Source organism: Condylura cristata, unplaced genomic scaffold (assembly GCF_000260355.1).
Source record: "Condylura cristata isolate star-nosed mole 26May11 unplaced genomic scaffold, ConCri1.0 scaffold00008, whole genome shotgun sequence".
NCBI classification, from domain to species: domain Eukaryota; kingdom Metazoa; phylum Chordata; class Mammalia; order Eulipotyphla; family Talpidae; genus Condylura; species Condylura cristata.
Window position 1 is genome coordinate 23,574,081 of NW_004567109.1, and position 15,001 is coordinate 23,589,081.

The 15,001-nt window shown below is 49.1% G+C and overlaps 1 protein-coding gene across 5 annotated transcripts in view; it reads left to right on the forward strand.

Annotated features, from left to right (window-relative positions):
- Positions 1–15,001, forward strand: part of ST3GAL3 (ST3 beta-galactoside alpha-2,3-sialyltransferase 3) — a 144,765-nt gene that overhangs the window by 73,851 nt on the left and 55,913 nt on the right. For all 5 annotated transcript variants that reach the window (XM_012722386.1, XM_012722387.1, XM_004678896.2 and 2 more), the window contains one exon: positions 2,374–2,466. In XM_012722386.1, the coding sequence (XP_012577840.1) occupies positions 2,374–2,466 (93 nt within the window). The remainder of the gene's footprint in view (positions 1–2,373; positions 2,467–15,001) is intronic.

Here is a 15,001-nt window from a genome sequence, read left to right on the forward strand (position 1 = left end):
TTGTTGTTGCTGCTGCTACCTTTTATAGTGCCCTCCAATAGCCTGAACTTCATCATCCTTCCGGATGGGCATGAATCAGACACTGTACTTTTGTCTCAGCTCTTTGGGAAGAGGGAAGACATGATCTTCCCACAAATATGGAGGGTGCACTGAAATGGCTTTGACATTCTTGTTCCTGTGAGAAGTCACAAAGGGATTGAACTTCATTTGGCCACTGTGCTTCAGCAACGGCTGTAAAACGGAAGAGCACAGCCCTTGTCCTTAAAGCACCTTGCCAGAAGTTGATGGTGTGGACCAGAGAGAGGAAAGATGCAGCCCAATATTTGTCACGTGTATTTCGGCAGTGCACTGTGTTAAAACACCAACCGGCTTTCATCTTCTTTGTGAGACTTTCCGGGATTCAGAAGCACCACAGGAACTCACAGTACAAGGGGCCTGAGCAGAGGGAGGAGGATCGCGAGGCAAAGATGTTAGGACATCAGAACGCCTCCCTGCTGTATGTAGCCTTCGAATCCTCTTCTGCACCCATCTGAGTGCCAGCCTGCTCCCTCTGTGGTGGCTTTCGCTGCAGCTCACCTGGGGTAGTGCCCTGCACCGCTGTTAGCGAGCAACGTTTCAGGTCCAGTGTCTGCTCTGGCTGACTGATCTTGGGGAGTCGCTCTTCATCTCTCTGAGCCTCTCGTGTAGACTGATGAATTAATAGAGATAACAGAGGTAATTGAAAAAATCTATAGTATTTTAGTCACTGTGCAATAAGTTTAATAATTACACTGGCATTTACATGTTATTTCTAAAATGTAGCTCTTTACATAGAAAATATTGTTATATGAATTTTTTTGTTAAACCTTTGGCTTTATTTTACCCACCAATAAAGCCCCAACTCTGACTGTCACCCAGCATCTGCCTTTGCATAGCAAGCTTTAAATATCACTGGTAGGGAAGACTTAAGTAAATGTAGATTTGTAGATGAAATTGCCCGTGGCTACAGATGAGTTTGTCTACATTCAGTGAGCAGCCACTCCGTGTAAGGCCCACAGGGGCACGAAGGTGAATCACGCATGACACATGCTCATGGTGACATCATTGGCTACCTAGTGCAGACCTGGCTTCCGCCCCCCAGTCCCCACCTAGGCAGCCCTGAAGGGAGGTTTGCCACAGGCCCCAGCACAGCAAAGCAGCTGGGCATCAGTAAGCTGGCAGTGGGCCCAAGGGTGGAGGCAGAGGAGGTTGGGTCTGGAAATTGGCACCCTGCCAGGGCTCACTCGGGCCCCATGCGCGGGCCTCCTGGCAGCCATTTAGTGTGACCTGTCCTTCCCCTGTGGTTTCCTTTACATTGCATTGGCTTTTGTTGGCGGGGTGATGACTCCAGCCTCACATTAAATACTCAGGACTTGAAACCCAAAGATGCAAGGTGACTTGACAGCAGTCACGCATCAACTCCAGGGCCAGAACACACATGTCTTTGGGAAAACATTCAGCATCTCTGACTTGTGGTTTCCAGAGACTTACTTGTTTCGAGGCCAAGTGCAGTGAGACTTTCAGGTTCATCTTGTTCCTTCAGAAGTTACAGGGGTCTTCTATGTACCCATCTCTATGCAGGGTAGTGGGGGTGCAGGGATAAACCAGACTCTATCCCAGACTCCCCCCGTGTAATGAGGGAGACATTCTGCCAACACCCGCAGCATGTAGCAGGTGCTGATGGGGGTGTCCACATTGCAGTGGCAGCGCATGGACGGTGGGGCGCAGAGCAGGTGCTTGACCTTATCTGGGGATCAGGGAATTACTCCAGTGAAATTGACTGCTGAGCCCATTTGACCAGTACACATAGCCAGGTGGAGAAAGACAAGGGAGAACATTCCAGAGCAAGAGAGCATCTTCAGCTAAATGCTGGAAGGCTGCACACGTCGTGTGACCTGCATTCAGGCACTCTTTGCGGCTCTGCTGGCTGGATCATAGTGTGTGTACAGAGACGGGGCAGGTAGGGCTGGGTATGTAGGTGCATTCCAAGGCAGGTTAGTGATTTTATTCTCGCCTGAGCAGCTCTTTGCTGTAGGTCTCCAGGCTCCGCTCTCCTGATCTGGGAGCCTGGATGGAGTTTCTGATTTCTTGGTATCAGGCTTACTGCACAGATCTGCAGAACCCATACTGAATTGGGTAGACACCATATTCCACTGAGGGGCCTTGCTCATTTATCCCCCTGTTCCCTTAGTGTTTTTGTTCTCTTTTTCTTCCCCCCCGGATGCCTGGAGCTGACGGTGCTGATTGTAGGGATGAAGTTTTATTCAAGATTTAAACACCAACAGCCCTTCATGGGTTAATAGTCTCTGCCCACTCGGTGCTTGGCAAGCTGAGACTTTCCTTCTCTTCCCACAGGCCTGCTGAATTAGCTACCAAGTACGCAAACTTTTCAGAGGGAGCTTGCAAGCCCGGCTACGCGTCAGCCTTGATGACTGCCATCTTCCCCCGGTAAGTGCCGGTTTCTTCCCACCGTCTACACGGCCTGGTCCATGACCCGAGAGTCAGCAACCCTGTCCTGGTGGCGAGTGATGGGCTTCTGGGAACCAGGACTCTGTTGTAACTTCCCACTCGGACCTGTGAGCGCACGGGAAGCCTTTTGCGTGTAGGCGGCCCCTCCACGCCCACCCTGTGCCCTTGCCACACCATGCCCTGTCCTGCATCTTGGTGCTTGCACCTGCTGCGTGGTGGCTGGTGCCTGTGGGGGGAGGCCTAAGAGCCCGGCGCTTGCCCCGTGGAAGCCAGGTACCTAGTGGCAGCCAAACAAGGCTACTGAGCACAGAAGGTTCTAGTCCTAGTGTCAGGCTCAGCTTTTGTGGAAGCTGGGATCAACTGGCTGGCTTCAGGGAAGGTATCCAAATAATGCAGGAACAAAGCGGGAGTTTCTGGGGCTGGCTGTTAGCACCTTCCCTCTTCGTCCATTTTGCATTCTGGAGTTCTGATTTCCATAACAACAGGCTAGGCTGGAGAGGCTGTGCAGATCCTGGGAGTTTCTTTCACCCAAATTCCAACAAGGGGCTTTACTTGCTTATCTTTTCCCCTGGGGTTTTCTCCTGAAGCCTCAGTGTAGAAAGACTGAGGTCGTCTTGTCTGCAGTTGTGCAGTGATACCGTCAAGGTCACTTTGTTCCTTCCTAAAGTTAGCTGAGTGTCTTGTGGGGGCGGTGGAAAGGCTGCCCAGCACCCTCTTGGACCACCAGGGGAGCCCTAGGGTGGTCTCTTGTGGTCGGCCCTGCTCACTGGAGGAAGGGCTCCTGTCTTCTCCCCTAGGAGGCTGCGGGTAGCGCAAGCAAAGGAATGCCAGGAACGGCTTCCCCAAAACGGGGTCCAGGAGATTGTGTTTTCATGCTTTGTTTTCTTTTGCTAACATGAACAATCTAAGCTCCATGTGTACAACTGCTGACTGCAGATCTGGTGTTCAGCGAGAGACCTTTGTCCAGGGTCTCTGTTGTGAACTGATACCACATATTTTGCTTCCCGGGTTATTTGTTGAATGCCTCTAAAGTGTTGGTGTTCTTACACGTTCTCAGGCCTGAACCTCGCAGTCCCTGGGACCAGACACCTGTGGGTTTTCATTGATCTGTACATAGGTTGCTTTTACTTTTCTAATTGAGTGTAATACAAATTTGGTTCAAAACAAAATACCCGAACAGCATGAATTCCTTCTCCAGAGGTAGCCAATATGATCATAAATGGGAAGATACTGTATCTATTTTTGCCTATTTTAGCACCTTTCTACCTACCCCTAGCAATATATGTTGTAGATAACCTAATATGGCATACATGGAAATCTTATTTATAAAACGATTGCATAATATAAAATGATATGGATATGCTATAATTTTATAAAAGGTTTATTGAAGTTTAATTTATATAAAATTTACTTTTTAGTATCATTCTATGAGTTTGAATAAATATATGCCTTTGACTAACTACCGTAGCAATCAATTGAATATTTCCATCATCACTTCCCATCCCCAAAGTTCCCTCATGCAGTTAAGCTTCTTGCAGTCAACCTTCCCTTGCTAAAAATCACCTATTAGTTTTCTGTTTCTGTAGTATTCCCAGAATGTCATATAAATAAAATCACATAGTGTGTAGCCTTTTGAGTCTGCTCCTTTTATTTCATGTGATAATAACATTTGAGATTTATAATGTGTGGTGTGCATTGTTTGTTCATTTTGTTGCTGTATACTATTCTGTTGTGGTGAAGTAAGAGTCTGTTCAGCAGTTGAGAGATATCTGGGTTAATTCCAGTTTTCAGTGATCATAAATAAAGCCATTATAAACATTTGTGTACTTTATTTTTCACTTTATAAAAATCTATCAAATTGTTTTCCAAAGCAACTGCACTATTTCGCTTTCCCACCAGTGGTATTTAAGAGTTCCCGTTGCTCTGTACCCCTGCCATCAGTCTTTAATTTTAGCTGTTCTGCTTGATTTGTAGTGATAGTTTGTGGTTTGAATTTGCATTTTACTAATGACTTACGATGTTGAGTGTCATTTTCGTGTGTTTATTTGGCAGTCTTTCATTTTAGGGGAACTATCCAAATCTGTTTTTGTCGTTTTAATTGGTGGTTTATCGTCTTAATGAATTAATAAGCCTTCTTTACATATTTTGAATAGAAGCCCTTTATCAGATAGGTCATTTGCAACATTTTCTTTCAATGTATGTCTTTTCTTTCTGTTAACAGTATCTTTCTGTTAACAGAATCTATATCCCTAATGGAAGGGATATAGAGCAATTAGAAGCCTTAAATACTACTGGTGGGAAAGCAAAATATGCAGTTGCTTTAATCTTGGTGAATTCCAATTCATCAACTTTTTTTTTTCTTTTGTGGATTGTTTTTGGTATTTTACCTAAGAAATCTTTCTCTACTTTGAGAACAAAAGATTTTTTCCCTTCTTTTTTTTTTTTTTCATAGGTTAACTTACATCAAGACCTGTTACCTATTTGAAATAAATCTTTATATATAGTGAGAAGTGAAAATGAAGGTTCATTTTTTGCATTTGGATGTCCAGTTGTTCCAGAACCATTTGTTGACAGCTGTCCTTTTCCCTTGAATTACCTTGTCATATCTGTTGAAAACCAGCTAATCATACATATGTGGATCTGCTTCTCGATTCCCGCTGTCCTTTCTCAATGACTTCGCCCTGTTCTTGCACCAATATCAAACATACATAGATAATTGTGTATTCTATTATTTCTTTATTTCCAGTCTGAACGTCTTATAGTCCTTTTTCCTGTCTTTTTATTTTTATCACTAAATATTATGTAAGGCACACGGGTCACAGGTTCACTCTACCCTAAGGGTGCTGGTGTGACAGCTTGTCCATGCTGTGGAATCCTGTTCCTCTCTGGAAGTCATTCTTTGTGCTGTCTGCTGGGAAAACCTCCCTTCCTTCCTCAAGACTTGCCTGCCTGGGTACACCTCCCTCTAGTGAGAAAGATGGGAAGGAGGTAGCACTAGGCCCAGAGGAATGCAAATTTATTGGGCACCTGCTATGCTCCAGACATGGGATTATAGCCTTTCATCTTCTGGCCTCATGGATGGAAAGTCTTTCCTGATATCCACCCCCTTCATAGCCAGTGGTTCTCTCCTCGGCCTGTTCCACACTCATGTCCCTGTTATCGTGCTTGTAGTTATGTGCTGCTGTTTCTTCTCACATAACAGGCTGTACGCTTTTTCACACAGAGATATGGACTTGTTCACTGTTGCCAATACTTAGCAGAGACTTCAGCACAAAGTTGGCACATCACGTTTGGTTTATGAATGGGCATTAATTTCTACCCTCAGGAGACTGAGAGTCAGAGGGTATGAGAAATGTTGATAAAACGCTTTTTCAGTGAAGAGAGTGACTGAAGAAAAATAACTATTTTGATATATACCAATACATGAGATTAGAAAGAGATGAGATTTGGAGAAAGAAAGTTCTCATAGCTTCTTTGCTGAAAAAGGCTGTGTGAGTCTGGAGATGTCTAAGCATTACTTAACTCATTCATCAAAAAGATGATGTATCTTGGAGCAATAAACACTAGATCATTCCAGCAAGATTTAATGTTAGACACTAAGTGAATTCTGTTTTCTCAGTGACTTGCATTATAATTAGATAAATTTCTCCAGGAAGAAAGAAAGATCCCAGAATAGATTATGGCACATTATGGCAGACATTTAAAATGTAGGTTTAAAGAAAAAACGTAACTCATAAAACCTTAAATGACATGCCCTGCTTTCCTGGCACTACTTTGCTACCTACATTTGAGTGGCATTTTTTGCTTTGGTAAAAAGCCAAGTGTCACACCTGTTTTGGTGGTGGGCAGTGGAGCCATTCAGCATTGGGAGGCCAATGTGGCATGCACATGCCAAGCCTGTGGCAGGTAATTCAGCAGGAAGCAGAACCTAGATCCAGGCGGTGGCCACACTACAGAGCAGTGTGACACAATGATGACAGCTAATGCCTGTGGCTGCGTCAATAGTGATGGATCAGGTCCTGTGCTAAAACCTTTTCCTACTTTTCCTGTTTTAATCTTCTCAATAATCATATAAAGCAGGTGTTGTTATGATTCCAGTTTTAAATATGAGGAAATGGAGGCATAGGGAAGTCAAGCCATTTGCCCGGGGTCACACAGATAGGAAAAGATGAAGCTGGGTTTTAAACCCAAGCACTCAGCCTGCAGAGCCCACATGCGTAACAACCACACTCTACTTCCTCTCACAACTTCTGTTTCATGGAAAGGCTGGCTGGTGGCCAAAGTAGAGAGGTCTAACAGATGCCTGGTGCAGCTAATGAGGCACTGGTATAGAAATTGCCTCCTTGCCCAGCTCTGCAGAGGAAAACCACACCTCTCTTGAGACACGCTTTGCTTTATCAAGGCCAGGGCACGTGGTTTGGATTGTGACTGTGTGTGCCTGTGATTCTCATACTGCCGATGAATCATTGCTGTGGTCCAAGCTGACAGTTCCCCAGAGCTCAAGGATGGCCTTTGAAACCTTGCTGGGTGCTCTGAGGCAGGAAGTCGTCTGGAGTATTGACGGAGTCCCAGCTGCTTGTTTTAGGACTCTTGCGTGAGAAGGTACAGGAGGCCTGTTGCATTGCCCTGGGGATTTTGAAAACTTGTGGGCTCCTAGCCAGGGTAGCAGGGTATCTGGTATCCCCACATTCCAAAGCCCCTCCCTTTCTGCCCTTCCAGAGAAAGATCCTGGGACTTTCATCACTAAAAACACCAGGGAGGGGTGTAAGCTTGAGAGGCATCCTTGCTAAGCTTTGTCCTGTATCATAAATTCCAGAGGAGAATAGAGCTCTCTCCACATCTGCAGCATCACTGTCCTTCCAGACAGTGCCATTGCCATCTGGGAGTGTGGACAGAATTCCTTGCTCTCCCCACTTCCTCATGTCCCTCTAACTCTGAATCTCTATAATCTGACTTTCACTCTGCCTCTCCCTTCTCTAAAATGCTCTTTCCAGGTCACTCAAAAGGACCGAGTCCAGTGACCTCTGTCAAGCATTCAACAGTATTGATCTCTTCTTCCATTTTGAAACTTTCCTGTCTAATTCTTTGTACAAACTCCCTTCCAGTTCTTCCGATTTCCCCCGCAGTCGGTTTTACAAGAAATATCCTTTTCCTGTAACCACCCTAAAATGTTGATGTTCCAAAAAACTGCCAGAGTTCATTTGTGGCTCTCGACACACTTTCCTGCTCCAGTTACCTACGGGCACTGATGACTCTTTCAGTCTGTTTTCTCTCCTCTTCATCCTGCTGGACAGCTCCACTTGGATGACTCAAACATCTCAAACTCAATGTTATTGAGTCTCTTATGAATCTAATCAGCCCACACTGCTGATTTTAGTGAATGATACCACTATCCTCTGTGTCATCTGAGTCAGAAATCTGAGAGTTATCCTTTCTCCCTCTCTTACCAGACTTTCAATTAGTTGTCATGTACTCCAAAATATTTCTTTAACTGGGGCCTTCTCCTGGATTTTGGACCTGAAGATCCAGGGACCAGGATCTTAATTCTCTTCACTGACTCTTAATATCACTATTTAACCATAACTCAAATTTCCCCTGCTCCTTAAAAAGTTGCCACATTGACCACTAGCCTATAAATTAGTGGGAATAGTGACCGTTCCATTCGTTCAGCAAATCCTTATTACATTCCTATTATATGCCAGCCTCTTTTTCTGGGCACTAGAAATGCTATACAGCATTGTATAAGATGCTCAACATCTCCCCTGCAGCCATCCCATTGGCAGACAGGGGCAGCCCGTGTCTATGAATATCCTTGTCACATGGAGCGGTTACTGTATGCCAGTCACTGTGCTGAACACTTTATATTCATTTTTCCATTTAACCTTTATAACCACTGTCTGAAATAAGTTTTGTTATGTTCATTTTACAAATGAAAATGCTGTAACTTACCCAAGGTCACAGTAACACAGAGCCAGAAATCCATCCCACCAACCCCATGTGATCCATGTGATGTCCTGAGTCATATCTCTCAACCATGAATCTGTAAGGGAATGTAGATTCCTTTGATTGGAAATGTTTTAAATATTTTTAATAGACTCCTACTGCAGTGAAATTCTTGGGAGCTGAGCACTTCTCGGAAGAGCAGAGATCTCAGGAACTGAAACTTCTCTACCGTGTGCAAGGGTTGACAGCTGTGCCTGGGCTGGACAGACCAAAGGGATGTCCATGACCTGGACTCCAGCTCAAAGCCAGAGGACTTGCCATTTGTGACCTTTTGGTTTTTCTACCATCAATTTTTTTTTTTTCATGTGCACTTCAATGTCAGTTGTTTTGACCTTCTCTGGGAACTAATCCGTGTTCTGTTTTTAAATGGGCTCTACTTCGTGCTTGGGTTCTGCTCTTCTACTTGTGCCATTGCTCAAGGATAACAGGATCCCCGTTATCCAGGGTCCCAAAGCCATAAACTCCATCTCCTAACTCTTCACTCTGTCTTCAAGCCCTTGTCAGTGAGTCTATGCAGTAGCTGGCTAGAAGTTGGGTTTTCTTTGGGAAAATCTTCCCTAAAAGCCCACATATCTTTGCGCAGGTGAATGTTGCACGCCCACCTGTTGGGCTTTGTCTGGTTATAAATTTATCTGCTGGGCCCTCCCTGGTGGCACAGCGGGTTTAAGCACAGCACTAAGGAGCTAAAGCCACTGCAGCACGAGTTCGATCCCCTGCCCGGGAGGTGACCCCCATGGCACAGCAGACCTCTCCTGACCTGCCTGCTGCTCCCCTGAGCAGTGTACTTCGTCAATCAGCCTGCGCTGCTCCCCACTCTGTCTCTGGTGAAGTCTCTTACCGCCCCTGTACCTCTGGCCTGTACCCTAGTTCTGTATGCATAAATAAATAAATCTTTTAAAATATATAAAAGAAATTAATAAATAAATGTATCTGCTGTAGGTTAAGTAGTCCTAGTTCTCAGTTCACTGCCCCGATGGTAACAGTGTGTCTTTTTGCCTGCCTCAGCTCCAAACCCGATGGGTTCTATCTTACCCCGAGTGCCCCGAGTGCCTGGCATACCCGCTGGCAGGGCCTCAGGCAGCTGGGAGCCTGCTCGATGCTGCAGAGTCAAAACTGGAGAAAAGTTTTAGAATGATTATAGCAATTAGAAAAAGTGTATGTTTATTAAATCTAATGACTTTGAGATTCTTTGTTATACTTATGTTTGTTTATTTACATATTCCTGAGGCCACATTAGCTTGCAGCACTGGCTGGGTTCCAGGAGTACACCTGGAGTTTGCTGGACACCACATGTCCAGTCACTGTGCACCACCAAGTCAGCCCCTTCTCATTCCCAGCCCCTTTCTCCTTTGCTGCTGGTAACCACCATTCTGCTGTCAGAGTCTAAGTGTTTGTTTTCTTTATCTTCCACGTGAGTGAAATCAAACAGTATTTGTCTTTCTCATTTTGGCTTATTTTTCTTAGCATAACATACCCTCAGAGTCCATCCATGTTGTTGCAAATGGCAAGATTGCATTTTTATGGTTGAGTAATAATCCATCAGGAATATCTATCACCTCTATCTGTTCATTCAGTGTCATCACTGGGGAATGTAATATTTTTATGTGCAGTTTGTATTTTATGTGTGTGTTTTAACTTTTCTAGTGATTCACTTTCATTAGATTTTATAAAAGCATCACTCTGGTAGAATTGATATTTAGTAAAACAAAATGGCCCTTCACAGATGGTTTGCAAAAAATCAGACTATAGAGTGATAGCCCAGAGTTTGGGAGTGAATAGTGCTTGGCTAGCTTAACCCCTCTGGACCTGGAGGGGTACCTGCTGCCCTCAGAGCTAAGGAGGTGGCACTGGACACAGACACACAGCCAGATACATGTGCTCCAAACAGAGAGAAGACGGAGGACTGTAGGGACAGGTAGTGGGGGAGGAGCATGAGAGATTGAGGGGGGGGTTTGTGGTGAAGGTGATGCCTGGGCTATGCCTGGAATGAGGGGAGTGAGATCAGACACCCTGGTGGGGAGCAGTTTCTTTTCTTGCAGACCCAGCTGCAGGCTGAAGCTGAGAGCAGGAACCCTAGAGACACAGGGAAGCATAGGCAGGCAGACTGCATTCCTGTGGTCTTTGTAGGTTGATTTTGTCAGATTAGCAGCTTTGCTTTTTTTGGTTCAGGTACAAGATCCCCACGTGGGGATCTTTGCTGCTTGTGAAGAGCAAAAAGCTGGTGAAAGCAGAGAACGTGATCCTGGCCCTTCTCCCAGGCTGTGTGAGGCTCCAGGCCAGGAGCAGCCTCTCTCCCCTCCTTGGTGCAGGGTGGGCCCAAGGCTGACCCGCCCACGCAAGTCCTGGCCAGAGGCAGAGGCTCTGCAGAGCAGCTGGCAGTTTCAGGGCCGAGTCCTGCCTCCCTACTCTGTTTGCACCCGGGGGTCTGAGACGTGGGCCTCTCCCCAATAAATCGCCAAATAAGCATACGATGGGCCTCCCCCCTTCTCCCCCAAAATCGCCGGAGCTCAAGGGAAAAAGCGGGTCTGAAGCTGCTTCTCGCTTAGCTGGAGGCAGAGCACCGTCCTTGCCGGCCCCGGCCCGGCGGTCACAAGCACAGTCTACTCTGCTCCTGCACCATGCAGAAAGCCCAGGCTCAGGCAAATGACGTAGAAGCCACAGCCCCACCCAGGGAACCTGAGTGGCGTGAGGCAGGAGAGATCTGGGTTGGAGGGGCACATGTGAGGTAATCAAACGGATGGGACCATTTAGGGTGAGGAGGCTTGGAAGGCGGGGCAGCAAGGCCTCTGGTCATGAGAGCCCCTCGTGGGGTGTCACTGACTGCTGGCAGCATCAGGAGGGCAGCCTGTTGGCACTGACCTTGTGCCGCCCCGGGGATGGAGCAGACCCCTCCTCCCTCCCTGTGTTCCAAAGCTCCGCACGGGGCGTTTCTTGTAGCAGGACAACTTGAAAACACAGTTTGAAAACAGCTGGTTGCAAAATATAAAAGGACACCTTACTCTGTGCCTCGGGCCCTCAAGAAAGAGAATCTGGCCGAGGCCCCAAGCAGAGCCAGACCCCCAAATAAGGCCCGGCATATGCATGGGGCCCCTGCTCTGAAGCCCGCTCTGCGGGGCCTGACCAGGAAAGCTCTGTGCCTGCTCTCCGCTGGCCTTGCTCCCACCCAGCCCAGCTGGCTACTGTCAGTGAGGCTCTGGCCGAGTCCGGGCCCTCTCCTCCCACCTCGCCCCTGCATCCTCCTGCCCGCCCGCCCGCTTGCTCGCTGTGTGCCAGCCCTTTGATCTTACCTCTGTGGGCACCGCTCTTACTCCTCTGCCTCTCTCCCTGGGAGCGCTGCTGCAGCTGCACAGATCTCCTGCCGTCTGGCCGCTCCCCTGGTTGGCTAGGCACTGTGCGCCCAAGCGGTGCCCCATGGGAAGAATGCTTCCTCACGAGAAGTGACCTTTGCAAATATGGTCAGCAGCTGCCTCCAGGGTAGCACTTCTGCTGGTACCGAGCCTTTGGGAAGGACAAAGAGCAGCACCGCGCGGCCGTGCCCCGTGCTCGAGGCAGTAGGGGAGACTGAGGCTCCAGCCACGCCGCTGGGGAGGTGCATTCCTGCTGCCACTCAAACTGCTCAGAGGCAACAAAGGGTTCAGGGGCGCCAGTCTGACCAAGGAGAGTCATGAGCACAGGCACAGCTGCACACGGGGTGCGGATTTAGGGGCGAGCCTGGCCCTGTCGTCTGTGTGGCAGCTCATGTAAGGACTCCATGAGGAGTATTTGCTAGGAAGAAATGCCGGGCCTTATTTGGGGGTCTGGCTCTGCTTGGGGCCTCGGCCAGATTCTCTTTCTTGAGGGCCCGAGGCACAGAGTAAGGTGTCCTTTTATATTTTGCAACCAGCTGTTTTCAAACTGTGTTTTCAAGTTGTCCTGCTACAAGAAACGCCCCGTGCGGAGCTTTGGAACACAGGGAGGGAGGAGCGGTCTGCTCCATCCCCGGGGCGGCACAAGGTCAGTGCCAACAGGCCGCCTTCCTGATGCTGCCATTCCCTGTCCTGCGTCTGAACCTCCAGGGCTGACCCCTGTCCGTCCGCGAGCTCCCCGCCCCGGGCAGAGCGGTACAGCGAGGGAGGGCCCAGACTCAGCCACGCAGCTCCTGGCACACGTGCCCTCTGGCAGGCCACCGCTGTCACCTTGCAGGCCGTGATGGGGGCTTATCACTGCCCACGTGTCAGCCCTTTCCCGAGGCCTGGGTTTCGGGAGGTGGACTGCTTGGTAGCTGGGGCACCAGTGGTCCAGTGTATCCACGTCATCACCGGTGCCGAGGGGGCATGGGGAGGGCTTATCTTTACCACCAGCTTCACCTCACTTGAGGGCCCCGACGCGCAGGGCCCACGCCAGGTCCACACGGCTGGTTCTTGCCACCTCTGCTCAGACTGCGTGGGGCCAGGGCTCTCCCGCCTCAGTCTGAGCCAGTGATAACGCTTGAGCCTTGGAGTCAAGTGAGCCTGGGCTGAACCCCAGCTCCGCTGCTTTACCAGCTGTGGGACCTTGACCAGGATCCTGAGTCACGCCCTGCTCTACCTCCTCGCCTGTACAGTCCCCACCTCGTGGGCAGTCGGGAGGGTTCTGCGAGGCGTGTGACCTGGCTCTGGCCTGCAGTCGCCGCTCGGCCCTCACACCCTCCTGCCTGCCTCTCACCGGGACCTTCCGGAATGTGTCCCGTCTGGGAGCCGTCCGGACTTGCACAGGCTGTGCGTGCAGACCCGGGTGATTGGCATTTGTTGATACAGGAATGCTTCCACATACCGGGAAGTGTAGCTGTTGGCAATTCCAGTCACATAGGATGCAACTGATAACTTGTAATTACAAAAGGCTTCTGACCACCTGACAGAGCCAGCAGAGCAGCCATGAGCTGATGCCGACCCAGAGCCTGGCTGTACCGAGCGATGGTCTTCTACACCCACGTGCTATGCGGGTACTCTCCCCCTACCTGGGGTGCTGCTCCCCAAACCCTCTGCTCTAGAGCTTTACTTCAGCAGGCAACTTGGGTGTCTCCTGGCAGGAAGCACAGCAGAGAGGCCAGCGAGGGCCCGATTCAGCCGGGGGAGCTGGCCACACAGATGTGCTATCCGGGGTGTCCCCCACATTCTCCCTGAAGTCCCCCACTCAGATATCACTGCCCAGGCAGTTAGTCTGTGCCTCTGTGCTGTTCACAAGGTGCCTCCTACTTAGTCCCGGATCGGCCACTAATCCCAGTTTGATTTTCACCTTCCCGTCCCAACCCTGTGTCACCACTCACTTGGGATGCATGGGGACAGCCCCGCTTGCCTTGCTTCTCTGTCACACTGACTTTGACCTTCTCTGCCCAGCAGGCACACCGCCTGCATCAACACTGGGGAGGGTCTACGATGATTCTGAGACTATATTAATCTCCAGATAATTCTTCTCTTGATTCATTAAGCTTGATGATCTCCCTTGATTAGTTCAAATCATTGTGAATTGCATATCAGTTCTCATTTAATACCTCTTTATTGAGTACCTCTGTTGGACATGGGGAAGTGGTTTTGAAAAATGCAGGCGTGGTACCAGATCACCATCTGGGGGACAAAAGTTGCAGCTGTTCTGAGGTTCCAGAGAGATTTAGGCCAAGCTGGAAAGTGAGCGACCCCTCACTATAAGCGGCATGTCAGCGCCTGGACTGACTGCACACTGTTGTGGGTGAACGTCATGCAGTAAGTAGCTCCGTGGGCTGCCGCAGGACTGAAAGGGTGACAACTTTGGAGCTGCAGAAAAGCCGGCTGTGAGTGACTTCCATGGAGCAGGGCTTTCAAAAGAAAGAAATGACATCTGAAAAGCCTCTTCTGAGCAAGTCTTCTTGGCATGTTCACCCAAGTCAAGCCCAAACAAAAGACTGTTGATGACATTTCTTCTGCATCAGTCACGAAAAGCTTCAGATGGAGGGTGAGCAATTTCTATTTCTGCATCCAGAGACTGTAGAGAATGAAGCGTGGTTTGCAGAAAGCATGGCTCTGTTGTTAATTCGATGTCCACCACGGAGAACTGGCCAGGCCTGCACAGCACACAGCCTTGGCCCTCGGATCCGCGGCCTGGCACCAGTGTGGCGGGCAGCGCACGCAGGGCGTGGGAGGTGCCGCCGCCCCAGCCTCCACCTCGGGACGCCAGAACCAGGCCTCACAGATGTCCATCTGGACCCCGCTGTGGGAAGTGGGTGTCGGGGACTCAAGGTAGAGTCTGCCCTTTCTCCAGTCACAAGGACCCCATCTCTGTCTGCCTTGTGTCGTGCTCTGAAGGGACAGTGAAAATAAGGAATGGGCTCCACCCCCTACTGGTCTTGGTAGGGGACCAAGACCAGTGACATGTCTGACAGCAAAGCAAGCCAAGGAGCTAAGCACACGTGGGTCGGGGCACCTGACCAAGCTGGGCACTGAGGAGAGCTTCCTCGAGAGGGCGCCCCCTCTGCTGACCGAGAGGCTGGCCAGAAAAAGAATGTAGGAGAAGCACGGGG